Source organism: Myotis nattereri (genome assembly GCF_964212035.1).
Source record: "Myotis nattereri genome assembly, chromosome: 20".
Lineage (NCBI taxonomy): Eukaryota > Metazoa > Chordata > Mammalia > Chiroptera > Vespertilionidae > Myotis > Myotis nattereri.
In genome coordinates, this window is record NC_138096.1 from 939,699 (window position 1) to 965,597 (window position 25,899).

At 61.2% G+C, this 25,899-nt stretch overlaps 2 protein-coding genes across 2 annotated transcripts in view; both read right to left on the reverse strand.

Annotated features, from left to right (window-relative positions):
• Nucleotides 1-8,055: 8,055 nt before the first annotated feature.
• On the reverse strand, nt 8,056-9,219 carry GPR25 (G protein-coupled receptor 25; the record flags this gene model as incomplete). Its single annotated transcript, XM_081114507.1, has 1 exon — nt 8,056-9,219. The coding sequence occupies one exon, from the start codon at nt 9,217-9,219 to the stop codon at nt 8,056-8,058; it is 1,164 nt and encodes a 387-aa protein (XP_080970633.1).
• A 5,228-nt stretch (nt 9,220-14,447) lies between these two features.
• CAMSAP2 (calmodulin regulated spectrin associated protein family member 2) overlaps nt 14,448-25,899 on the reverse strand; it is a gene marked incomplete at its 5' end in the record, with an annotated part of 36,608 nt that continues 25,156 nt past the window's right edge. The window contains 9 exons of the mRNA XM_081114423.1: nt 14,448-15,968; nt 16,520-16,638; nt 17,220-17,335; nt 17,965-18,037; nt 19,029-19,249; nt 21,188-21,324; nt 22,180-24,328; nt 25,118-25,187; nt 25,358-25,437. Of these exons, the coding sequence (XP_080970549.1) occupies nt 15,663-15,968; nt 16,520-16,638; nt 17,220-17,335; nt 17,965-18,037; nt 19,029-19,249; nt 21,188-21,324; nt 22,180-24,328; nt 25,118-25,187; nt 25,358-25,437 (3,271 nt within the window). The 3' untranslated portion in view covers nt 14,448-15,662. The remainder of the gene's footprint in view (nt 15,969-16,519; nt 16,639-17,219; nt 17,336-17,964; nt 18,038-19,028; nt 19,250-21,187; nt 21,325-22,179; nt 24,329-25,117; nt 25,188-25,357; nt 25,438-25,899) is intronic.

Consider the following 25,899-nt stretch of genomic DNA (forward strand, 5'->3'; position numbering starts at 1 on the left):
CTTCCTGGTTCATAGGTCAACGTTCAAACTCCGAGCCGTGCCAGCCGGGCCATTTAAACGTTCATCTTGCCCAGCTGGCGGTGTGGATCAGTGGTTGAGCATCAACCCTTGTTGAGGTTCAACTTTCAGTAGGGGGCGTGCTGGAGGCAGCTGATCAGTGATTCTCATCATGGGTGTTTCTCTCCCTCTCCCTTCCTCTCTGAAGTCAGTTTTCTATATAAAATTTAAAAAATTAAAAGTAAATAGAAAAGAACAATAAATTCTCACTTATAAAAAACAATTTAATAAATAAATAAAAATATTTATCTCATCTAAAAAATACACCTTCTCAGAAACATCTAGAATAATGTTTAACCAACTCACTGGGTCCCATGGGCCAGGCCCAGAGGACACATAAAAGTCGCCATCAGCTCAGCCGGTGTGGCTCAGTGGCTGAGCATCAACCTATGAACCAGGAGGTCAGGGTTCGATTCCCGGTCGGAGCACAGGCCCGGGTTGTGGGCTCCATCCCCAGGGCGGGGCGTGCAGGAGGCATCCGATCCATGATTCTCTCTCATCATTGGTGTTTCTCTCTCCCTCTCCATCTCCCTTCCAATCTGAAATCAAATTAAAAAAATTTTTTTAGCCCTGGCTGGTTTGGCTCAGTGGATAGAGCGTCGGCCTCTGGACTGAAGGGTCCCGGTCAAGGGCACATGCCTGGGTGGTGGGCTCGATCCCCAGTAGGGGGCTCTCTCATCATGGATGTCTCTCCCTCTCCCTCTCCATTCCTCTCTGACATCAAATAAAAATATGTTTTTTAAAAAGCAGCCATCACACCCCTGAAGACTGACTGGATCCCGGAGATGACAGGGGCCAGACTCACTCTGATGCATGAGCGACCAGACTGGGGGACTTTGGGAACAGGGAAGCCCTGGCTAGACAGCCGGCCAGGAAGGGGTGATGGCACCTGACTCATGTGGGCCCCGGGCCTGGGGTGTGAGACGGGGGTGAGTCAAGAGCAGAGCTGAGTGACGGAGAGGAAGAGGGCGGAGGTGGGGATCCCCAGGTGTCTGGCGGGGTTCTCCTGGGAGGAGGGGGAGGAAGGGGACCAGGGCAGGTCTCCATGGCCCGGCTTCCCTTATTTATTTGTTTGTTTGTTTTAATCCTCACCCGAGGATATATTTTTTTTTAATTTATATTTTTTCTTTATCTCAGAGAGGAAGTGAGGAGAGAGAGAAACACCAATGATGAAAGAGAATCACTGATTGGCTGCCTCCTGCACGCCCCCTACTGGGGATCGAGCCCACAACCCAGGTATGTGTCCCCGACGGAATCGAACCCAGGACCCTTCAGTCCAGAGGCCGATGCTCTGTCCACTGAGCCACACCAGTTAGGGCCCAAGGATATTTTTGCACTGATTTTTAGAGAGAGTAGAAGAGAGAGGGAGAGACAGAGAGAAACATCAATGTGAGAGAGACACATGGATGGGTTGCCTCTTGCACGCGACCGGACTAGGGCCCGGGCGGGGGAGGAGCCTGCCACCGAGGTCCGTGCCTGTGAATCGAACCTGGGACACTTCTGCCTGCAGACCAACGCTCTATCCACTGAGCCACACCGGCCAGGGTTATAGCTGGGCTTCTGAGAGCTGCGTGGTGGCCGGGAGCTGACTGTCTGCCTGGCACACACCCTGGAGGGCTCCCCCCAACCCACCCCTGCCCTGGGCCTGGTGGCTCACCCCCTCAGTCCGGGGCCCAGCAGCGGACCAGGCTTGGGACCAGGCTCAGGACCAGGCTTGCACCTGCCCAGTTGCTCACCCTCCCCTTCCTGGCCCCCCCCCCCCGCCCCCGTGGGCTGGATTCTCTGGGACCCAGACCCTGCCCTGGCCATGCCCTCGGCAGGCGAGACGCTGGTGGGAAACCCCATGAGCTCAGCGGGGCCCCTTCCTCTCCTGACCGCATCCTGCAGCCCACGGAGGGCGCAGAGAGGGGGAGGGCGCTGCCAGCCGCCTGGGCCTCTGGGGGCCACACCCTCTCTGCTGGGCACAGGCCGGTGAGCTGCTGGGCCACTCGGGGGTCCAGCCAGCGAGCTTCCCCCCACTCCTCGCGCGGAGAGACCCCTGAGCCTGGCGCCAGGCCCGGCGTCTAGAGAGCGGCTGGGCGAACAGGGCAGGCTCGGCCCTGGGGTCGGACCGAGGGCCAGGAGGTGGGCAAGGAGCCCCTTCCCCAAACTACCACCCCCCCCCCCCCCGCCCCGCCAGTGGGTCTCCCCGGGTTCTGAGGGCCGCCAGGTCCTGTCCAGAGCCCAGCCCAGCCCTGCCGCTCCCCCTCCCTCCCTCCTTCTCTCCGGCCCCCTCCGTCTCCCCCCACCCATCCCTCCATCCGGGGCTCCCATAGGCTGCAGGCCACAGGCCCTGCCTCATCCTCCCCTTCCCCTCCCGCCGGCCCGTTGTCGCTGCTGTCCCGGACGCCACCACCAGGGGGCGGCAGTTTGGCACAGGCCGCCCTTGGGGCCGGATTATGGGGAGGATTCTAACCCTGGCAACTCCTCAAAGGTGGGACCGTACAGGTGCATCTAAAATCGCCCCTGCCAAATAATAATAATATAATAATTAATAATAATAATAATAATAAATAAAATCGCCCCTGCCGCTCTAACCGGTTTGGCTCAGTGGGTAGAGCATCGGCCTGTGGACTGAAGGGTCCCAGGTTCGAGTCCAGACAAGGGCATGTACCTTGGTTGCAGGCACATCCCCAGTAGGGGGTGTGCAGGAGGCAGCTGATCGATGTTTCTAACTCTCTATCCATCTCCCTTCCTCTCTGTAAAAAAATCAATAAAATATATATCTTTAAAAAAAATAAAATAAAATCGCCCCTGCCAAATAATAATAATAATAATTAATAAATCAATAAAATCGCCCCTGCCGCCTGGCCGGTGTGGCTCAGTGGTTGGGCATCCACCTATGAACCAGGAGGTCAGGGTTCGAGTCCTGCTCAGGGCACATGCTGGGGTTGCAGGCTGGATCCCCAGTGGGGGGCGTGCAGGAGGCAGCCGATCCGTGATTCCCTCTCATCATGGATGTTTCTCTCTCCCTTCCTCTCTTTGAAATCAATAAAAATATATTTTTAAAAAACAAGTAAGGAAAATGTGGGGGTGGTGGGGGTGGAGAAAAAAAGGAAGAAAAGACACGTATTGCAAAAAAAGAAAGAAAGAAAGAAAATGATTGCAGCTCAGGGGAGGATCCGAGTGCGTTCACTCCTGGTTGTCCACCTCCTCTCGTTATGGTCACAATAATTTCAGCAAAGGAGCCCTGAGCAGGCCTGAGCCCTGGGGACCGTGACGGACATGGACAGGACTGGTGGCCTGGCGACGGGGAGAATCTGGAGCTCGGGCCACAGGGGCTGTGCTCTGTGTGTGGGGGGCGGGGGCGGGGGGGGGGGCGGCCCCAGGCCCGGTCGTTGGAGGAAGTTTGGGGTGAAGAGCACTGCAGGGGGGGGGGGGAGGCACCTCACGGACAGTCATTCTCAGAGCAGCGGGAGGCTCATCAGCCCCCGCCCGTCTGGCACCTGCTGGGGGCAAACCGCAGCCTCTGCCCAGACGGCAGCCGTTGCCAGTGCACTTCCCGCTGCGCCTTGTCTGCGAGCTCGATGGAACCCTTTGAGGCTGCCCACCCCTGCCCACCCCTGCCCACCCTGCCTGCCACACCTGCCCGCACCCCTACCCACCTCTAACCACCACCCCTGCCCCCACCCCTGCCCACCTCTACCCACCACCCCTGCTCACCACCTCTACCCACCATCTCTACCCACCACCCCTGCCCCCACTCCTACCCACCTCTACCCACCACCTCTACCCACCACCCCTGCCCCCACTCCTACCCACCTCTACCCACCACCTCTACCCACCACCCCTGCCCACCCCTGCCCACCCCTGCCCCTGCCCGCCACCCCTGCCCACCTCTACCCACCACCCCTGCCCCCACCCCTGCCCACCTCTATCCGCCACCCCTGCCGACCTCGGGGTGGAGAGAATCCATATGGTCAAGTGTGTGTGCTGTTCACAAATGTGTGCACACCGGCCGGCTGACCGGGCTGAATCCACATCTTTGCTTCCTTTCTCTCGACAGCAGGCCCCACCCGTGGGTCCCCCTTCATGCGCCCCTGTCACTGAGGCTGGGGGCCCAATGGGGGGGGGGTGCCGGCCACAAGGCGGGAGGAGAGCAGACCAGTGCCCTCTGAACTCACCAGCACCCAGGCCTCGCTCTCTCCCAGGGTGGCGAGGGGCTGAGTCATCCCTGCCCGCCTGCCAGCCCTGCCATTGCCCTGCGCTCCCCAGATCACTCAGCACCGGCCTGGTTCCCACGGGGCGCCCTGAGAAAGAACTCGGGGTCAGGGAGGTGAGGAGGAAGCCAGAATTAGTCAGAGAATCAAAGCAGAAGCACACATGCCCGGTGCCAGGGGCTGCCCCGGTGCCCGGTGCCCAGGGGCTGACCTTTCAGAACCCAGCCCGGCTCCCGGCTCCCGGCTCCTCTCCTCTGGTGTCTGGTGATCATGGGGAGGGGGTGGCTGGAATGGATGATCCCCCGGACCCGTCCTGGGCCGCGTCTGCCCGCACACCACAGCCCACCAGCACCTTCCAGGACCCGGCTCCTTTGCTCTGTGAGGCCCCAGGAGGCTGGGCAGCCCCCGGAAGCGGGCAGCTGGCTGGGACAGCCGGACTCGGGGCCCAGGACTGACCGGCTCTGGCTCCGGCCGCTTAGCAGCTCCTGGTGAACGGCCCTTGAAAATGAAATGCTCAGCCCGGCCGAGTGGCTCCGTGGCTGAGCGTCGACCTAAGAACCAGGAGGTCAGGGTTCGATTCCCGGTCAGGGCACAGGCCCGGTGGCGGGCTCCATCCCCAGTGGGGGGCGTGCAGGAGGCAGCGGTCCATGCTTCTCTCTCTCATCATGGATGTTTCTCTCTCTCTCCCTCTCCCTTCCTCTCTGGCATCAACAAAAAATATATATTAAAAAAAATAAAAAGCTGATAGAACATCGCGAGACTAGAGAAATGGAGGCGGGGGAGGGAGACACCTTACTCCATCCAGCACAGTCACCCCGGCATCTGTCCTGTTCCCTCCAGCCTGTCCGTGTGCCGTTTTATAAAACATGCAGAAGGCTCCCCCTTCATGTTGTCTCCTATCATTTCACATTGTGACTCGGGCGGGGCCAGGCACATGGGGGGCAGGCACACGGGGAGGGGGACAGGCACACGGGGGGACAGGCACATGGGGGGGCAGGCACACGGGGGGGGCAGGCACACGGGGGGGCAGGCACACGGGGGGCGGGCAGGCGTGGAGTGAAAGAAGGCCCTTCGATCAGGGACCTCCGGCTCTGACCCCAGACAAGCGCTAAACAGGTCAGGGAAACGATGGTATCAGGTCAGGCAGCACCACGAGAAAAAACAAAGCGGAGACCCACTTGGGGACCGGAAGGGGCTTCGGGGCGCACACAGCACCCAAGATAACAGAGACTTTGTATCCTCCAGGCGCGGGCGTGGGCGTCGAACAGCGAACCGAGTCTGTTGCCTCCTTGGACTTATCATTTTCCAATCTCTCTTTAAGCGACACCTTCACATTTGCATGGCACTGAGTTTCAGAAGCCCTTCAAGGACTTCTTTCCTCCTGAAAGCAGCTGCTGTCTGACCCGGAGGAGGCTGAGGCGTGCTATTCCTGGGGCTGTAGATGGACTAACTTCTTTCTTTAAAAAAAATTTTTTTTAATTGATTTCAGAAAGGAAGGGAGAGGGAGAGAGAGAGAGAGAAACATCCATGATGAGAGAGGATCAAGGATCGGCTGCCTCCTGCACGCCCCACACTGGGGATGGAGCCCGCCACCCGGGCCTGTGCCCTGACCTGGTTCATAGGTCGATGCTCAACCACGGAGCCACAGGGGCTGAGCAAAATCACCATTCCTTGCCTGGGAGAGTCACCCTGAGGCTGGGAGGTCACCCCCAACCCCCACCCCCCACCCCCAGGCCTGAGCCTCGAGCAGGAGAGAGAAGCGGGTTGGTCCACTCCTGGGGGCCCTCAGGCTGCAGCCTGGCCTCCCTTTGGGAAAATTCCTGAGTCCCTTTCCCCTGAGACTGACTTTCCTTTAGGGCAGCGGTTCTCAACCTTCCTAGCGCCGCGACCCTTTCATACAGCTCCTCATGTTGTGGGGACCCCCAACCATAACATTATTTTCGTGGCCACTTCATCACTGTCATGTTGCTACTGTTATGAATCGTCATGTAAATATCTGACATGCAGGATGTATGTTCATTGTTACACATTGAACATCATTAAAGCACAGTGATCAATCACAAAAACAGTATGTAATTATATATGTGTTTTCCGATGGTCTTAGGCAACCCCTGTGAAAGGGTCATTCGGCCCCCAAAGGGGTCGCGGCCCACAGGTTGAGAACCCCTGCTTTAGGGCCAATCCTCTTAAATCAAAAGTCCTGTTAACCCGACAAATAAAAGGCCAGCCAGCGTGGAAAGCAACAAAGCATGTATTTGAGATCAAAAGAAGAGCAGATTCCGGAAGCGCCCGTTCAGGCGGAAGCCCAAACAGGGTTGGCATGAGGAGGCCACGGGCGATGGGGCATTTATGAGAAAGGCGAGGGGACAGGGGCATCCAGAAAATCACGGCGACCTCAACAATGTCTTCATTTCCAGTCCCGCGGCCTTAGCAACAGCGTTTGCTTTGCAAATAGCTCTTTGAGATACAATGTTGCCACTTGCATCTCTGCAAACAGCTCCTTGAGATACAATGTTGCCACTTGTCTTTGCAAACAGCTCTGTAAGATACAATGTTGCCGGTTTGAACATCCCCAGGTTGGAGGCACAAGGACCCGCAAGGCAGTTCCCTGGGAGACCACTTCCCACTTCACTATAAAGTGACTCCATTTACACATGTTTTTTCACAAACACTGAATTTCCAAGCCCCCAAGCCCTCCCCCCCGCTCCCCCAAACCTCAAAGGCCAGGCGCAGAATGCGGAGAAAGCGGATAATCCACACACCTGTCCCGGGTGGTCCCAGGACCCACAGGAGCCGGCCCGGTGCCCATGTGAAACCCACAACGGGCACGTCCCCTCTTTGAAGCGACACCTGGCTGGCAGGTGCCCTTGCATCTGTGTTGTTTTGTTTTTTCCCCTCGGTGACCTTCAAACTGGGAAACAAACGTCTTTTAAAATAATAATAAGCAGAAGAACCGAAGCTCAGCTGCCGCTGGCCTGTGGATGGCTCCGCCCAGGTGGATGCGGCTACCGCCCACGGTGGGGGCATCACCCCAAATCCTCAGGGGCCCGAGGCCAACCTCAGGGGCCCCTGTGGAGCGTGGTCTGACCCCCCCCCAGTTCAGCCGCCTCCTGCCACTCATTTCACGGCGCCCGGCCAGGCTCCGGGGAGCAGAGCGCGGACCGAGGGCGGTGATGCGCACAGAGACCCCCGCCCCTGGCGACGGGTTCCCGGGTCCCGGGTCCCAGGGAAGGGCCAGGTGGCTGCCAGGTGAGCCCCCCGGCCCGGGAGCGGAGCGGGGAAACCCATCCCCGGGGCGAATACACCGGGCGCCAGACGCAGGCCCGTTCCCAGGGCTTTGGGGAACTTTGAAAGCGAGAATCTGAATCGATGGTGACTCATGACGCGGCCCAGTCGCCGGAGATGACACTCAGAGGGCGGCTGGTTCCCACCGGCGGGAGGTTTTTGGAGAGGCGCGAGGTCTGGTGCGGTTCTTAGGAGACGGCGGCTGTCGTCGGGGCCAGAGAAGCTGCAGCTGAAGACAATGGCTTTGGGGCTCTGAGTTGGAAATTCCGGGGTGCCGCGGGGAACCCACTCCCCTCTCCTGTGCCTGGCGAGCCTGCGGGTGTCCCCGCTGCTGTCCGCTGGCTTCACGGGATCCTGAAGGGACTGGAGCGCCTTCGCCCAGGCGCCCACCGCGCGGACGGAGCGCTGGGCCGGCAGCCGGGCTGGGGAGGGGGGCGTCCAGGAAGCGCTGAGGTTCGGAGCAGCCGACGGCGGCGGAGAAGACCCGGGACCCCGGTGCCCGCGGAGGGGCCCGCTACCAGCAGAGGAGACGCGCCGGGGATCCGGCCGCCTCCCGGGGCCTCCGCGGGGCTGGGGCCGCTACGCGCGCGCGGGCCAGGTGCCGGCTCTCCGTCCGCGCTTGTCCCCCGCTGTCGGCCGCGCCCCGCCCGTCGGCGCTGGGGTCCCCGGAGCGCGAGGACGCGGAGCTGAGCCCACGAGCCAGGCGCCGGGCCCGGGCGCGGAAGGAGCGGTCCAGCAGCAGGTAGATGAGCGGGTTGGCGCAGCCGTGGCCGAAGGCGAGGCAGGTGGCGAGGGCCAGGCCCCAGCGCAGCGCCCGCAGCAGCGGGCAGGTCAGCGGCAGCGTCTGGAGATGCGCCAGGTGCAGGGCGGCGCGCAGGGCGCCGAAGGGCAGCCAGGAGCCCACGAAGGCGCCCTCGACGGCGCAGATGATGCGCAGCGGGGCGGCGGGGAGGCGGCCGAGGCGCGGGGCCCGGCGCAGGCGGCGCGCCAGGCGGCAGTAGCAGAAGAGGGAGGCGCCGAGCGGCAGCGCGCAGGTCAGCAGCAGCAGCCCCAGCCCCAGCGCCTGCCAGGCGTCGGAGGGCCGCTCGCCGCACTGGCTGCCCGCGCCGTCGGGCCGCGGCTGCAGGTCCCGGGAGACCAGGGCGGGCAGCCCGACCAGCAGCGCCGCGGCCCAGACGCCCCGGCACAGGGAGCGCGCGCACCGCGGGGAGCGCAGCGGCCGCGCCCCGACCGGGCGCACCACGGCCACGTAGCGGTCGGCGGCCAGGCCGGCCAGCAGCAGGGCGCCCGCGCAGCGCGAGGCGGCCACGGCGAAGCTGCTGAGCTTGCAGAGCGCGCGGCCGAAGGGCCAGCGGCCGCCCCCCGCCGCCGCCGCGGCCCAGAGCGGCAGCGTGAGCACCAGGCCCAGGTCGGCGGCCGCCAGGTGCCACGCGAAGGTGTCCGCCAGCCGCCGCGGGCCGCGCCGGGCCAGCAGCCGCAGCACCAGCCCGTTGCCCAGCAGGCCCAGGGCGCAGGCCGCCAGGTAGAGCGCGGGCACCACGGCGCGCGCGTGGGGCAGCTCCCCGGCCGCGCACAGCGCCAGCTCCGCGTCCAGGGCGCCCCACCCGGACCCGGACCCCGAGTACTCCCAGGGCGCCGATGTCGGGCTGGGGCTCCAGGGCGGCGCGGTGGGGGGCATGGCGGGGCCAGGACTGTGCGCACCCGGGACGCAGCGTGGGGCGCAGCGCGGGGCGCAGGTGGTGGCGGCAGTTCTGTGGGTGCCCAGCACCTCCCTTCCTGCCTCCCGGGCCCAGGGGATGGGTGGGCAGGAAGGTGGTGGTGGAGGAGGGAGGGGAGGAGGGTGTCGGGGTGGGGCAGCTCCCCCACTGCAGATGGTGGCCCCGGGCCAGGAATGGAAACTTCATTGCTGGGTCCGTGGAGGAAAAGTCCTCAGGGCCGGGAGACCCGCCTGGCCGCCCCGGGGAGCCGCCTGATGTCGGGGTGCAAGAGCGGGGGTGCCCTGGAGCCCCCCAGGCTCCCAGCTGCTGTGTGGGCAGGTGCGGAGACAGAGCCGCATGAGGCTGGCGTGGGGCGTGGGGATGGGGCCTCGCCTGCGCCCATCCACCGTCCTGCAGGGAGGCTGGGCTGGTGGGGAGCCTGCCCTTGGGGATCTGACTCCGACCCAGGGGCTGGCCGGTCACCAGAACTCTCAGGTGCATTCGACATGTGGCCGGGACTCTCTGTGGTTGGGACCTCAGGGGACCGGGTGACATCCAGGTCCTCAGTCCGCAAGGAGCACCCAGGCGGGCCCTGACTGCTCTCTGCTGAGCCGGCAACGATGTTGCACTTTATCTCCTGAATAGACCCGCTCCTGCTCCTTCATCCTCACTGCAGACCGCCCTCCCTCTCCCTGAGATGCTGGGGTAAATGTCTGAATGCAGAAGAAGAAAGGAAAGGGGGAAGCATCCATGAGGAGAGAGAATCACTGATCGGCCGCCTCCTGCACGCCCCCCTACCCAGGCCCACAACCCGGGCCTGTGCCCTGACCGGGAATCGAACCGTGACCTCCTGGTTCACAGGTCGATGCTCAACCGCTGAGCCATTTACGATTGAAACCAGGGCCCTTCCGAGAGTCTGAGAGGCAGGCGTTGTCCTCATCCACCTGGGCCTTGAGCCAGGACTGCTTTGGGGGCGAAGATGGCAGCCCGGGGTCCCTGTGGCCTACGCGAACCCCCGGGAACTGCGTGTGTCCAGGGGGTCCTCTCCGGGCCTGTTACGGATGGACAAAGGCAGCGAGAGAGGAGGCCGGGCCCACGGGGTGTCTGCTCCTCCCTCCAGGATGCTCCAGCCCCCCGGCTTGGGTTTCCCCTGATGCCCCCCACACCCCAGGGGGTGGGAATCTGAGGGCTGGGAGATGCGGAGACGTTGCCCTGATGTCGGATCCCACAGGTGCTGTGAGTGGCACCCACATCCTGGTGGCCTGGGGGCCGAGCCTCCTTCCCCTGATGGCATCAGGCCGTGCCCGCTTGCCAGGCCAGAGCCCCTGGGCATCACCCCCCTTGGGCACCCTCTGCCCGGAGCCCCCAAAGCGCCAGGGATTCTGAAACGGAGAGACGAACGCCAGGGGAACAAGATGAGCGAGCGGCCGAGCGGGGCCTGGGCGGGGCCTGGGCGGGGGTGGGGGAAATGGAAATAGGTTGTTTATTAAAAACACAGAGACTCTTGCTTCCTGGGCTGTGGTCTCGCACCCAAGGGAAGTCGGTGGCCCAGAGCACACGGGGTTTCTCTCTGCGGGCCCGGGCCCCGGGGCCTTTCGGAACCTGTCTGATGGCAGGAAGCAGCAGAGGCCGCACTGGGGCCTCAGCTCTGGGCTTGGCCTCCCCGGGTGGGCGCCCAGCCCGGGTCCAGGGACCCAGGCCCGCTTCCTCCCTTCCCCACAGGAGGAGAAAATCAATCCCCTTTCTGAGAGATGCCTGGCCACCTGCTGTCAGGGGTCAACAAAGCCAAAGGGGAGGGTCCTCCCTCAGCCTCGGGGCTTCTCTGTCCATCACGGTGATTGGCAGGAGCGTGAGACAGACACAGCCCAGACACGGGCAGCCGAGGCCTGACCTGGACTGCTTTCAGGGTAGGTTTTTGTTTTACTTCCGCTCCTTTGGGGGCTCTTACAACTCTCCCCGCCAGTTTGAAAAAATATAGATTTTTATTGATTTCAGAGAGGAAGGGAGAGGGAGAGAGAAACAGCCATGATGAGACAGAATCATCGATCGGCTGCCTCCTGCACGCCTCACGCTGGGGACGGAGCCCTGACCAGGAATCGAACCGTGACCTCCTGGTTCCTAGGTCAACCCTCAACCACTGAGCCACCCAGTCGGGCCTGTTTGGTTTTTACTCCGCTGTGTCAGTCACATGCAGATTAGAAGGCAGAAGCAGCATCACCGCACGTTTCTTTGGGTTGCTGAATTTTCTAACGCCTTAATTTTCCTCATTGAGGTTGTGCCCAGTATTATTTTTGCTGTTGTGGAAATGTGTCTGAAATAACTGCACGTAAGACTGTGGTTTTTTTCTTTCTTCTTCTTTGGTGCCGTTTTCAGGGGGTAAGTGCCCTGGTGAAGGTCAGAGGCTACGGGACTCCCAGGGCCCGAGAGGGACAGTGATTGGTCACCTTGTGGCTTTGGGTCCTGGGCGCGGCCCATCTCACTGGGCATGTCCCCCGGTAAAGCCCATCTCCCCACTTTTATGGGTAACGCAAAGGGCACCTCGCTTTAATTTGCATTTCTGCCAACACAGTGAGCTCGAGTCTCTGCACATTTAGCTGCTCTCGCGTCTCACCGCGCCCTTGCCGCGCCTGTCTGGTGTGACCATGTGTTACTGTCCGTGTGTGTGAGCTCACTGCTGAGGCTAAAGCAGGGACCCATTGGGTTCAGATATTTTCCCAGGCTGGTTTCTCAGCCATTTTCACTGTCTTCAGGTTTCCATTGTCACGTAGCCCCGTTTGTTGCTCTCAGCAATTTCCGAGGTTAAAAATGTTCCTTCCTCTTTGCTGATCTAGAAGCATTCACTTCTGCTCTTGTTAGAAAACATGCTTGTCAGTTTCCCCATCTACCTAGAGTGCAGTCTTTTTCTTTCCAGGTTTCTCTCGAACTTTCCCAGGGCCATTCAATGCAAAGCACATACTGTACTGGAAACTGACATCAAATATTACTGACTAGCAACGGCCACGGACAAATAAAAGTGCAAGCGGGCCTGGGAACCGCCCCTGCTGTGCCCTTGTCGTAAACCCGCGTCTGCAGGGCCCGTGTCTGCGTCAGAACATTAGCGACCAGTCTGGCTTCACAGCAGCTTTGTAACCGGCCTGTTTCCACGTCTGCCTGGTGGGCGCTGAGGGTGCAGCCGCCGTGGGAGCCCCATCCTGGGCGGGGGCTGGGTGGGGCCCAGCGATGCTGGCTCCCCGGGCCTTGGCTGGCATCACAGAGGGCGGCTCAGTGACCCTGTCCGGTTGCTCCCGCCTCCAGGACACACGTTTTCTCTGCACACAGTGGGCAGTCGCTTTCTCAGCACACAGTGGGTGGTCGGCAAGCGGCTTAGGAGTTGCACAGTTCACTAGGCCTGGGGTCCCGGGTGAAGGACAGACAGACGGCTGCCAATTCAGTTGCTGTTGGTTGACAGTGACTGGGGCCTGAGCGTGAAGCAGGCCTTGCAAAGCCACCTCCCCTCATGGGGCCACTCTCGTTCTCTCGGGGGGAAACACTGACCTGGGGGCGGGGAGCCACTGTGACCGAGCGGCCACCATGATGGGGTTTCCCGCAGACCAGACGGCCCACGGCAGGTGGTGGCTGTGTCTGTGTGTGTGAAGGCCTGGCGGGCACCAGGGGAGGGCCGCGGCCTGGATGCCCGAGGCCGTGGGATGTTGCAGACACTGAGTGCTTTCAGACCCTGGCAGCCACCGCACAGGAGCTGGGAGGGGAAGGGAGGGTCTCTAATGGGAGCACAGCCCCTGGGTGACTCAGAGTGAAAGCCGGGGCTGCAGCTGTGTGGCCTCGGGGCCTAACCTGCCCCCACCCCCTCGTGGCCCCTGGCGACAAGAGCCGGTGGCACCAAGGCCTGTGCAGGTGAGCCAGCCCCTCAGAGGCCCAGGGTCGGCGCTAAGGGGTCCCAGATGTAAAGGCCCAGGATCTGCTTGGCAAGGACGCACCCCTCCCGTCTGGGGTCGCTCCTCAACCAGGACACCCACGGCTACACACACACACACACACACACACACACACACACACACACACACACGGCTGGTGGCTGGCAGGTTGAGCCGGGAGAACTACAAGACGAGTTCACCTAAGTCCAGACAGTGTCACAGACAGACCCCACATTTCACTCAAGACACAGGTCTCCGGGTGCCATGCGTTTATTGGGGCGAGGAGAGCCACACGGTGCGGGGGCCGTGCGCCTGTGGGCGGCACCAGGAAGTCCCCAGGAAAGGCTGGCCCGGCTCTCAGGGGCCAGAGGACGCCATGACAGTCCCCCCCACCCCCAGGCCGCGAGGGCAGAAGGCCCCGGAGCGCGGCAGGTGCACCTGAGTGATTGCCGCGGGTGCCTGGCCTCGGTGTGTGTCCGCCAGCGGGTCGTGAGAACCCCCAGGACTGACAAGCCCATGATCTGCATCGAACTCTTCAGACATGATTTTTAAAAACGGCTGCACCCCAAGGAAGCAGATGCTACACTGAGGGTGGCGGGCTGTTGTGGCGACATCACACTCTACCTTTGGAGGCGGCGGCTGCGGGACCCACGCACACGGGAGACCAGCGGGCGGCTGCTGGCCGTGACTCTGCCCCCATGGACCTACGTCCAGTTGTTGAAAATTTAATGTCCTGGCGACATGAGGAAGACGCTGCGGAAGCCAGACCTGGTTTAAGAGACCAAATGTAGCCCTGGCCGGCTTGGCTTCGTGGATAGAGCGTCTGCCTGCAGACCAAAGGGTCCTGGGTTCGATTCTTGGTCAGGGCACATGACCAGGTTGCGGGCTCAATCCCCAGTGCGGGGCCTGCAGGAGGCAGCTGATCCATGATGTTTCTCTCCCCCTCTCCCTTCCTCTCTGAAACCAATAAAAATACGTTAAAAAAAAAAAAAAGACCAAATTTAGTTATGTACGATGCTCACTAATTCTCTTTTTGATGACTATTTGCCACATTTTAATTCGGTTTATTTACTCCTTTTTAAGCCAGTCTTAATCTAAACGCCATTTGGTAACTGTGTCTCCTAACGGGACAGACTGAACGGTAACGTGTGCGTTCCCCGTTTTAATGCGCATGTTACACACGGCGTGTATCCACTTACAACACGAGAGCCACACGGCCCCTCTCACATGCAGACAGCAGGTCACGAGTAGTTTGAGCTACACATACATCTTGCACAGATACTGGGAAAAAATCTGTGAATTTTTTACAGTTTTAACAAATATACATAAATATAAGAACATAAGTTACAGGACGATATCGACAGCATTGAGAACGTCGGTAACTCAGAGGCGCGGATGCCCGAAGGGCCTGGGACGACGGGACGGGAAAGCCCCATCCGATCCGTCCCCACTGTCTCTCCAAATAAGTACGTGCATCACAGGAGATGCTAGCGACTCTCTAACGACTCAGTGAGAACTGCGTATATGCGAGCCTCTACCCTCCTGTCTGACCCGCTGACGCTCCCCTAGGCTCCCCAAGGCCCACGGCTGCCGCACCCACCTGCACCCGGGTCCCACGATCGCCCGGTCACATGATCGCCCACATCTTCCTGAGAACGAGGCTCCCACGGCACGTGTGCACTCGCTCTGAGCCGCCCTCTCGGATGGGATACAGGAGAAGAAAAACTCAACGTAAGCAAAGTCATGGGAGCTGTTTTAAAATTAAAGTGTAGCCCTTTGTACATGTGTAAGTTCTAATAGAGTTTGGATGTCAGTTATAAATAAAATGAAGAAAAGAGCCACTCCCGTCCCAGCTCAGGCAACCAGCCCTCGGGCGGGAAGCAGACAACACTGATTAACCTGCAACGTGCTCTTGGCTGAGCTCCCGGGGGCTCCGTGAACCCCAGCAGCTCCCACACCCCCGCGAGCCGAGACCGTGAATACTAGTGAGTGAGAAACACAGGCAGCCACGCTTACTGCGACTCCGACGCTCGGACACCGGGAAACACGAGGTCCCGTCAGACCAACACCAGGGCCCCGCGCGTCACGGGAAGGCGTGCGGCCTGCGCGGCCACCTCCCTCCGTGATCCCCACGGGAAACAAAACACAGGGACCTCGGAATAAACCCCACGGAGAGAAAGGCATCAAAATAAACATGAGGACAAGCACATACATGGAAAGTGTTAAAAAAGCAACAGATAAACCCATATTCTGTACCCTCGCCATCTTCCCCTTCAGTCCAACAGTGTGAGGCGGGCTCCGTGCCCCTGGCCTGCGCCGGTGCGGCCACGCCCGCCACCGGACCGGCGTCCATCGCCACGGGCACCACCGGCGAGGAGAACCCGCCCCCGCCCGGTGGAGCGCCAGCCGCCGGCAGCAGCTGCGCCCGGTGCGGCGAACACGCGTGGGCTGGCGATCAGGGAGGCTCCCCTGCAGGAGGCGGTCCCCACGAAGTCCCGGAGCGAACCCCGACCCTACGCCTTCGTGGGCAGCAGCTTCTTGGGCGTCACGGGCCGCTTGCTTTGCCACAGGTGGCTGTGGATGGTGATGGCGTCCACGCTGGCCGACAGCGTCTTCGCGGGAATGTGGCTGAACTGCTTCCTGTCGGAGTTGTACTTGTAAAGGCCCTCGATCATCTTCTTGCTGATGGACTTGGGGCCGATCCCGGTCAGCTTGGCGATGTCCTCCGTCTCTGGACAGTAAGTGTACAGAGACCGGAACTGGCAGCCCGAGTCCCGGAACAGGATCAGGAAGTTGTTGGCGTCCGACTTCTCCATTTCCTGCAGAACAGCCACACGTGACAGTGAGCACCCGCACGCGACAGTGAGCACCCGCACGCAACACGGTGAGCACCCGCGCAGATGCCGCTGAGTAACTGCAGGGCGTTTCTAGTCAAAGCTGATGACATTTAATCAAATATAAATTCTTCAAAGCCAGAGCACCACGCCTGTTACAAGAGCAAGGCGGTGCCACCACCTCACGCTGAGGCGCTGCTGGCTGCGTGGATGACGCTGCGTAGAGCGGCCAGTCCTGTCTCAGGAGCCGCGCCCCCCCCCGCCCCCTCCCCCCCCCCCCGGGCCCGCCAGCCTGTGTCTCCTCAGAGCAGCTGCATTTGGAAACGACGTGACCTGCGCTCGTGAGCACGACTGAGCGGATCTGGGCAACAAACTGTGTAATTTCCGACCGTCAGCACCGTGTGGGGCCCACGTGCGGTGCACGCAGCCTTGGGGTCACGCGCAGCCACGGTCTTTGGTGCGGAAGGTGAGAGCCAGGAGGCTGTGCCCGCGATGGAGCCGGGACGCGCCCGTCCTCCCGCTCGGCGCCCGCTCACCTCGAGGATCCGCTTCTTCTGGCCCTCGTTCACCTTGCCCGCCAGGCAGCAGTGCGCCAGCGCGTTCTGGATGATGTGCTTGTTGGACTTGGCGCTGGGCTCCTTGTAGAGCTTTGGTCCTGGTGAGGATTTCAGGACAGGAAGTGACCTTCCCAAGTCGGAGGCGCCATCCGCGCTCCCCCGGCACCCCGGCCAGACCAGGGGCCCCACACGGGCGCTCCTGGCCCTGGGCACCGGGTCCCACGCACGGGGATGGCGGCTGCTCTAGTTCCTGGGCAGGTCCCACCTGGACGGGCCTGATGCCCACCCCGGTGCCTTCCCCTCACCTGCCAGCGGCCACACCCCTCCCCGCTCTCTCCCTCCCGCTCCGTTCCCACCCCGTGAAGCCTGGGTCCCAGGGGCGCCGACACGGCCCGGGGCTGGGAGGGCCCGAGGGACACGAGCGCTGGGTGCCCGCCGGCCCGAGGAACGGTTTCAAAGCCGCACAGTCCTACAGACTGACGTCTTCTGGCCCAATCACAGCCCAGAAACGGCCAGAGGATGCGGTTTCACTCGGAGATTTCTCTCAGCTCACCTGGTCCAGTCACGCCCGCCCGAGCAAACCTGCAGCCTGAGACTGACCCCCTGAGACTGACCCGGCACCCACAGGCCCAGCCCAGAGCCTGTCCTCTCGGCCCGGGAAGGGCACAGCCGCGCCCACCTGTGTACTCTGTCCCCGAGGCCACCGAGGACGTGGTGGACGCGTTCTCCCAGTCCTTCTCTCCGTTCCGGCTGCCGCAGCGGCTCGGGGACAGGAAGCCCTCCACGGACTCCGACCTGGAAGCCAGGACACACGGTTACGTGTCAGACACAGAGAGGGCGTGGCCAGAGGGACCCGTGAGAGCGCCACCCACACCGCCCAGCGACTGAGAGCGTGCTGGGCCTGCCGCCCAGGCCCCGGCAGAGCACCCATGGGCACCACCGAGGGAATGAACGGCTCCATGTGGAGACGCCACTCACACAACAGGACGGCAACGCTGAGGCTGATGGCACGAGGCCTGCTGCTCTGAGGGTTGGGAATAAGGTGCCAAGGAGAGGGCAGCGGGAGCCCTGTGCCCTCGGCAGCTGCTCTGGGCCGACCCCGGGGGGAGGGGAGGGAGGGACACTTTGTATCTGGCAGGAAACAGCTCGAGGCTGGCGCCTTTCGGTTCTGCCTCCCGTGGCTTTGCCACGACCCCGTCAGCGATCACTGCTGACGTCTGTAGCTTATAGTGTCTTATCAATGTCACTAGTTCTAGGCTCTGTTCGCTGAAAGGTGAACAGACGCTCTGTACACACGACCTAACCGCTCTATCCTAGTGATCGAGCCTGTGAGAGCTAGCGGCCAGGACGACTTCATCCTGAGACGGACCCTCCCTCGGACATTCGGACGGACGGACAGACAGACAGACAGACGGGTGGATTACCTGGGCGTCCTCTTGCCAGACTGCACGCTCTCGCTGTCGCCCGTAGTCAGTGACGCCAGGGAGAGGCTAGAGACTGAAAGACACAATGACGCTGTGACCGGAGTGAGAGCAGCGCCCTCCCAGCAGCAGGAGGCGGCCGCGCGCTCGCCCTCGCGGCCTGTGGGAAGGGCAGCCGCGCTCTCCCCGTTCTACTCCCTCTCCACACGGCGCGGCCCGTGGCCAGGCCCCGTTCCCTGGAAAGGAGGGAGGAGCCTGTTTTCCAGAAAAGCCCAGGCTCGCTGCTGTTAGGAGTCATTCAGGAGGAAGGTGCAACATGAGGCATGAGATGCTGATCATGAGAGAAAAGAAAATGAACAAGCGGAATAAAAGGTATCCAGGACTGTCTCGTTCCTGGTGAAAATTAACTGACTGATTTTAGCCAAGACGGGCATCACGTGTCATGGGCCGGAAGAGGCCGTCGTGCTATTTTCCCTCCGTTTTGGAGTCACTGGGAATTCCCTAAGACGTTCAATGGTTTTTAGTTGCAACAAAGCAAACATCGTTTTAAAAAGTGAGCCTGCGTGTTGCATTTGTAAAAAGACACGTGCTCCCAACTCGAAAAGCATGAGCTGGGGTTGCAACCCTGTCTGTTAGGGGAGCCGGGACTCGGCCCCACACTCGCCCTGCACGACGTGGGCCTGACACCCCAGGCCAGGGCGGGGTCCCTGGACTCACAGGAGGAAAGTGGGTGAGTGATGCGGGGGTCACACCGGGCAGAGCCAACAGGTCAGCATCACACATGTACATGGGACAAACATGCATATGGGATACATGGGACCACACAGATGCACACAGGACACACACATGACAAACACACATGCACAGGGGACACATATGCATGCATGTGGGACCCAGACGCATGCACACAGCAGCCCGCGAGACACCTGAGCCGTCCTGCTCGCTCCGGCTCCCAGACAGGGAGGCGTGAGGACTCGGACAGGCCTGGTCTAGCGGAGCACCGTGCAGACACGGGACCATGACAACAGGCTGGCGTTCCACGGACGGACCTCGCAACACCCAGTTACCTGGAGGGCCCTGGGTGGGGGTCTTGGGGGGCTCCATGTGGTCGCGGTGCATGGACTTGGGGCGCTGCTTCTTCTGCTTGGCGGTGGGCGGCCGGGGCTTGATCACCGTGTCCATGTCCTCCATGAGCTTCAGCTGCTTGCGCCTCAGGTACTCCTGCCGGATGAACTCCCTGCGCGCCCTCTCGTCCTCCTTCTTCTGACGTTCCTCCTCCGTCTTCCGCCTACGAAACCAAGCGGCTCAGTTCTGACTCGGCACCACCGGAAACAGACGTGGGGGAAGGTGGAACTGTTCTGTTCTAGCGACGTGGGGGGACGGTCCTTTAAGGTATGGTTGCGGTAAAACATATATATACTCCAGGTAACTTACGTCATTAAAATAGACATAAATATGCCATTTAAAAAGTGTGTGTATGTAAAACCAAGTCAAGTTATTTTGTTTTTTAGAGAGAGAGGAAGGGAGAAAGTGTGTGAAACACTGATTTGTGGTTCCACTCATCCATGCATTCACTGACTGACTCTTGTGTGTGCCCTGACCAGGGGTTGAACCCCAACCACGGTGCAGCAGGACAATGCTCTAACCACTGACCCACCCGTCCAGGGCCAGTGAAGTTGTTTAAAATTAATGTGGTTTCTGGAGAACTTCACTTTGATGCCTCCAACTTAGGGTGAAAATACACAAGCAAGTAATCCTTTGGGAAAACAAATCAGCTTCTAAAAATCACCAAAATCAGCATTAATTCAGTTGTCCATACACGACAAGTGTCTAACATCTACTAGTGAAACTCAGTGAGAAGCCAGCCCTCACCTGTGCCTCCTCACCTGTCCCCTCCTCACCTGTCCCCCCTCACCGGTCCCCCCTCACCTGTCCCCCCTCACCTGTCCCCTCCTCACCGGTCCCCCCTCACCTGTCCCCCCTCACCTGTCCCCTCCTCACCTGTCCCCCCCTCACCTGTCCCCCCTCACCGGTCCCCCCTCACCTGTCCCCCCTCACCGGTCCCCTCCTCACCGGTCCCCCCTCACCGGTCCCCCCCTCACCTGTCCCCCCTCACCGGTCCCCCCCTCACCGGTCCCCCCCTCACCGGTCCCCCCTCACCTGTCCCCCCTCACCTGTCCCCCCCTCACCGGTCCCCCCTCACCTGTCCCCCCCTCACCTGTCCCCCCTCACCTGTCCCCTCCTCACCTGTCCCCTCACCTGTCCCCCCTCACCTGTCCCCTCCTCACCTGTCCCCTCACCTGTCCCCCCTCACCTGTCCCCTCCTCACCTGTCCCCCCTCACCTGTCCCCTCCTCACCTGTCCCCCCTCACCTGTCCCCTCCTCACCTGTCCCCCCTCACCTGTCCCCTACCTGTCCCTCCTCACCTGTCCCCCCTCACCTGTCCCCTCCTCACCTGTCCCCCCTCACCTGTCCCCTCCTCACCTGTCCCCCCTCACCTGTCCCCTACCTGTCCCTCCTCACCTGTCCCCCCTCACCTGTCCCTCCTCACCTGTCCCCCCTCACCTGTCCCCTCACCTGTCCCTCCTCACCTGTCCCTCCTCACCTGTCCCCTCACCTGTCCCCCCTCACCTGTCCCTCCTCACCTGTCCCCCCTCACCTGTCCCCTCACCTGTCCCTCCTCACCTGTCCCCCCTCACCTGTCCCCCCTCACCTGTCCCCCCTCACCTGTCCCTCACCTGTCCCTCCTCACCTGTCCCTCCTCACCTGTCCCCTCACCTGTCCCCCCTCACCTGTCCCTCCTCACCTGTCCCCTCACCTGTCCCCTCCTCACCTGTCCCTCCTCACCTGTCCCTCCTCACCTGTCCCCTCACCTGTCCCCCCTCACCTGTCCCTCCTCACCTGTCCCTCCTCACCTGTCCCCTCACCTGTCCCCTCCTCACCTGTCCCTCCTCACCTGTCCCTCCTCACCTGTCCCCTCACCTGTCCCCCCTCACCTGTCCCTCCTCACCTGTCCCCTCACCTGTCCCCCCTCACCTGTCCCTCCTCACCTGTCCCTCCTCACCTGTCCCCTCACCTGTCCCCCCTCACCTGTCCCTCCTCACCTGTCCCTCCTCACCTGTCCCCTCACCTGTCCCCTCCTCACCTGTCCCTCCTCACCTGTCCCTCCTCACCTGTCCCTCCTCACCTGTCCCCCCTCACCTGTCCCCCTCCCGGCCGCCCTCACCTGGTCTCCTCCTTCCTGTGCTCCAGCTCTGCCTCCAGCTGCTGCTTGCGGAGCTGCGTCTCCTTCTCCCGCCGCAGTCGCTTCTCCAGCAGCGCCGCCCGCCTCAGCGCCATGTCGTCCTCTGCCTTCTGGTCGTCCTGGGAACACGTTTCATGGAAAACAGGGAGAGGCGTTAGGTGCCAATGTTCTCAACTTCAGTTCTTACAACTGAAAATGGAAACACCGACTCAACCTCATTCCAACCCCACCCACCCATGGAACGTTCCGGGCGTTTTGCGGGAAGAAATGAATGAAAACGCTACATTCTTTCAAGTAACGAAGGACACAGACTTACTTGTTTCTAAACCTGGGAAGTCAGCAAAGACCAACCAACCAGGAAAAGGGAAGGACTGAGGTGTGCTTTTTTGGATCCAAATAAATAACTCAAGTGGGGAGGTGTCCCCATGTTGAAAGCGGCATGTAAACGGCTTTAAACACGCTCCACAGAGAACTGCAAGCCACAGCCCTGACAGCAGCTCCCAGGGTCACACCCAAAAGAAAGCGCGGCTGCACTTCCAGGTGGGGGCTCTGGATTAGTGGGGGGCCTGAGGAAGGGCAGGCTCCACACTGGGGACCGAGCCCGCAGCCCGGGCCTGTGCCCTGACCGGGAATCGAACGGTGACCTCCTGGTTCATAGGTCGACGCTCAACCCCTGAGCCCCGCCGGCCGGGCTGACAGCTCACGTGTAAGTGAGGGAGGCAGAGGCGCAAGGTCAGCACCTCCAGACGTGCACCGTGACCGTGTGCACCAGGACCGTGTGCACGAGGACCCATGTGCGTCATGACCGTGAGCACCGTGACGAGAATGTTCTAGAAATCGGTGGGTTGCGTGTGCTGCCGTGCCCTGGGGGAGCAAGCCCGTGCTGGGGCTCGGGGCTGGCGGGCTGGGGCCAAGGGGCTGGTCCTGGAGAAGCAGGTCCACTGAGGAGCCCCCCCCTCCGGGCCCGGGCGCACCTTGAAGAAGAACCCGCAGCACACTTTCTGCTCGTCCAGCTGCTCCCTGTCGCTTTCTCCGTCCTCTTTCTCCACAGACACGTCGGCCTTCTCTGGGGGCTTCAAGTCCGATAGGGACACCTCGATGAGGCTGACGTTTTTGGGGGCCGCGGGCGGGAAGGCTGGCCGGGGAGCGGGCTCCGCGGGCCAGCCGGGCGGGTCCGCGCTGGGCGTCAGGCACACGGTCTCCGTCACGGGCTGGGCCAGCACCTCGGACACGCTGGACTCCACGGGCTTCCCTGCCTCCCCCGGGGGCCGCGCGGGCGGCTCCGAGGCCTCCGGGGCGTCCGCGCCGTCCTTCCCGGGTCTGGGCTCCCGCAGCTGCGGCTCCCCGTCGTCCCCGAAGCACACGAAGGAGCGCGTCTGGATGGGCACCTGGCTGGGGGAGAACCGCCGCAGCCGCGGGAGGCTGTCCACCGAGCGGGGCGGCGTCAGCGTGCGGTTCAGGGGCGCGATCTTCAGCTCGTTGGGCCGCGGGGTCCGCGGGGTCTTGATGGAGAAGGACGCGCTCTTCCTGTGGATGGGCTGCGGGGACGGGTGGGTGGGCCGCGGGGGCTCGGGGGACGGGCCCGGCCGGGCGGGCCGGGGGTCGCGGGCCTGCCTGTGGGGAGCGGGCTGGGGCGGGGAGATCACCCAGGACTGGCGGTCGCGCATCCGCATCAGCGCCTCCTGCTGCTGCGACAGGCGCTGCATCTCCTGCTGCAGGAAGTGCAGCGAGGCGTTCAGCTTCTCGATGGACCGCGTGTACTCCAGCACCTCGCCCTCGGGCGCCGGCTCCTCGGAGGGGCTCGCCGCCCCCCAGGGCCGCTCAGGGTCCGTGGGCGATGTCGGCCACGGGGCGGGGGCGCCCTCCAGGCCCTCCTTGATGTCCGCCAGAGACTTGCTCCGCTGCCCGCTGGCCCTGGGCAGCTCCCGCTCCGGCGCCCGCTCGCTGAACACCTTCTCGTCCTCGGCGCCGGCCGCTTCCTCCCGCAGCGGGGCGCCCCCGTCCCCCCGCTTCTTCACCACCGTGAGGAAGGCCGTCCTGCCCATCTTCTGCCGCTGCCGGGTGAAGGCGGCCTCCACCTTCTTCTTCTGGGCCTCGATGGCGCGCCGCTTCTCCTCCAGCCGCATGTGCAGCTGCAGCACCTCCGAGGCCAGCAGCTGCGTGCTGTCCCGGCCGGGCGGGCCCGCGTCCTCCGGGCTCTGTGCCCAGGCCACCACGTGCGGGATGTTCAGCTCCGAGCCCTCAGGCGTGGTCTTCTGAGAGCTGCTCCCACTGCTCTTGCCGTCCGTGTGGTTCAGCTTCCGGAACTTCTGCTCGGCAAAGCTGGTCATCTTGACGCCGGAGCTGGAGGAGGCGCTGCTGCCGGGCTGGGAGCGGGTGCTCACGGTGCTGGGGCAGGGGCTCGGGGCCTCGCGCGCGCTGCCGGGGCGCAGGTCGTAGTCCTGCAGGAACTTGGGCGCGTCGTCCATGTCGGAGTCCAGGCTGACGGTGTAGTCCCGCAGCGAGGAGTCCTCGTCCACCGTGCCCTGGAGGTCCTCCGACGGCACGTGGATGCCGGTGTCCACCTCGGTGTCGTCGGTCACGGGGCTCAAGGCACCTTTGGTGTCGGTCAGGCGGTCAGGGCTGGGCGGGTGCAGCTGCAGGTTGGCGTTCAGGGGGCTCAGGTCCTGGCTGTGCAGGAAGAAGCCGTTGGCGACGTGGCCGGGCGGGGGCGCGAGGGGGCGCTGCTCCGTGTCGTGGATGATCTGCAGCGCCTCCTCGATGCTCGGCGCCTCCACCTGGTTGCCCAGCTCGTCCAGGAGGAGCCCGGGCTGCAGGGCTCCGTTGGGGAGCTGGTAGCGGGTGTTCTCGCTGGAGTTGAGCTTGTGCGGGGGGTGGGGCACGTAGGTGGGGAAGCCTCCGCGGGGGTCCGTGCTCAGCTCCTCCTCGATGCTCCCTGCCTCCCCCTCCCCGTTGACGGGCTTGAAGGACAGGCTCTTCCTCGTGGTTTTAGACGCTCGGTTGTTGTTCAGAGAAAGGCCTTCGTTGCTGACGGAGCGGGGGAGGCCTCGGTTCGGGGCGCCTCTCGGCACCGTGTTTTCTTTATCAAAAGAAATATCGAATGAAACTCCGTGCACCGACGATCTAAAAAATTCAAAGAGAAAACCCTTAAATCATCCCAGAAAAGAAACGGCTTTATGTCACCGAACGATTATGTACAACCACAGCCTTCCCTCGGCACCTACGGAGGGTCGCTCCCGGACGCCCCCACGGGGACCCACATGGAGGAAGCTCAAGTCCCCCCATAAACGGTAGTGTTTGCGGTGACCCTCACCCTCCTGTGCACTTCACATCGTCTCCATCTCCGTAGAGACTTGAGGCCCCGATGGATGTACAGTGGGGCCTTGACTTACGAGTTTAATTCATTCCGAGACCGAGCTCGTTAAGGAGCTCGTTAACTCAAATTACTCTGTCAACTCAATGCAAAAAATCGGCGGAGAGACAGCTGGTATCTCAAAAAACTCGTTAGTTGGGACACTCGTAAGTCAAGGCCCCACAGTAAATGCTGTGACTGTTGTACTGTATCGTTTCGGGAATGATGGTAAGAGTCTGTACATGTTTAGCACAGATTCAATCACAGGCCTGACTACACAGGACACATCAGCAACAGTGTAACTCCCCTACCCCCCCCCCCCGAATATTTTCAACCCACAGTTGGTTGAATCCATGGGTGTGGTGCCCTGCTTCTCCATCACATTGTCCTCAAGGTAAGGTGAGGCCCATGAGGCGACTTCTACACGCAGCCCCTTGATCGATCACCTGCCCACAGGCACTAAGTACAGGTATACTGCGATTTGCCCAACAGCAGAAGAGACAGAGAGAGAGCTGGCATTTCCTGGTAATGTGAACAGACGGACAGAATTCTCCGCTTACCTTTTTTCCTTGGGCCATGTCCCTATGAAGCCATCAACGTAAGACATAGATGAAGACCTTCTGATTCCCCCTTCAAATGAAAAAATAAAAAAGTCATTGCAATCATGTAAAAAATTTAAACTTGCAGCAATTTAACAGATTTCACATAACTGGATGTGTGTGTTTGTTTACATTTACTCTCAATCATCTCGCAGTTAACCTACTGAAGTGGCATTTCCTCGGCTTTTTCAAATCTATTACCTGAGGCTGAAGAAGGAGGTTGGGGGCGTGAGTGTCTGGAAGGCAAGTGATGAGGGTGTGGGAACGCATCTCCTTCTGCGCTGCAATGCAAACCCGAGACAACGTTACAGCCAGTGTTACAACGTTACAGCCAATGTTACAATGTTACAGCCAATGTTACAACGTTACAGCCAGTGTTACAACGTTACAGTCAGTGTTACAATGTCACCATGTGCTTCCGCTTTTCTGTAAACTGTACACAGAACGGCTGAGACCCAGACAACACTACCACCCCTGACTCTCCCTCCTAATGAAAAGTAAACAGAGGAAACAATACGTTGCTTAAACCAAAGAACAGCCGTGATTATATGCACTTCTACATATTTTGTATTTTAACCAAAGAACCTGAAATACTTCCATCTACATCTCAGTGTCCTTGACAGAGAAGATAGGAACATTATTTTCTTTTCACACATAGAAATGAAAAGGTTAAATGAAAGTGCTTGGTTTGAACTATCTGGGTGGAACCTAAATCTGCAAGAACTGCAGGTGTGATGAGCCCG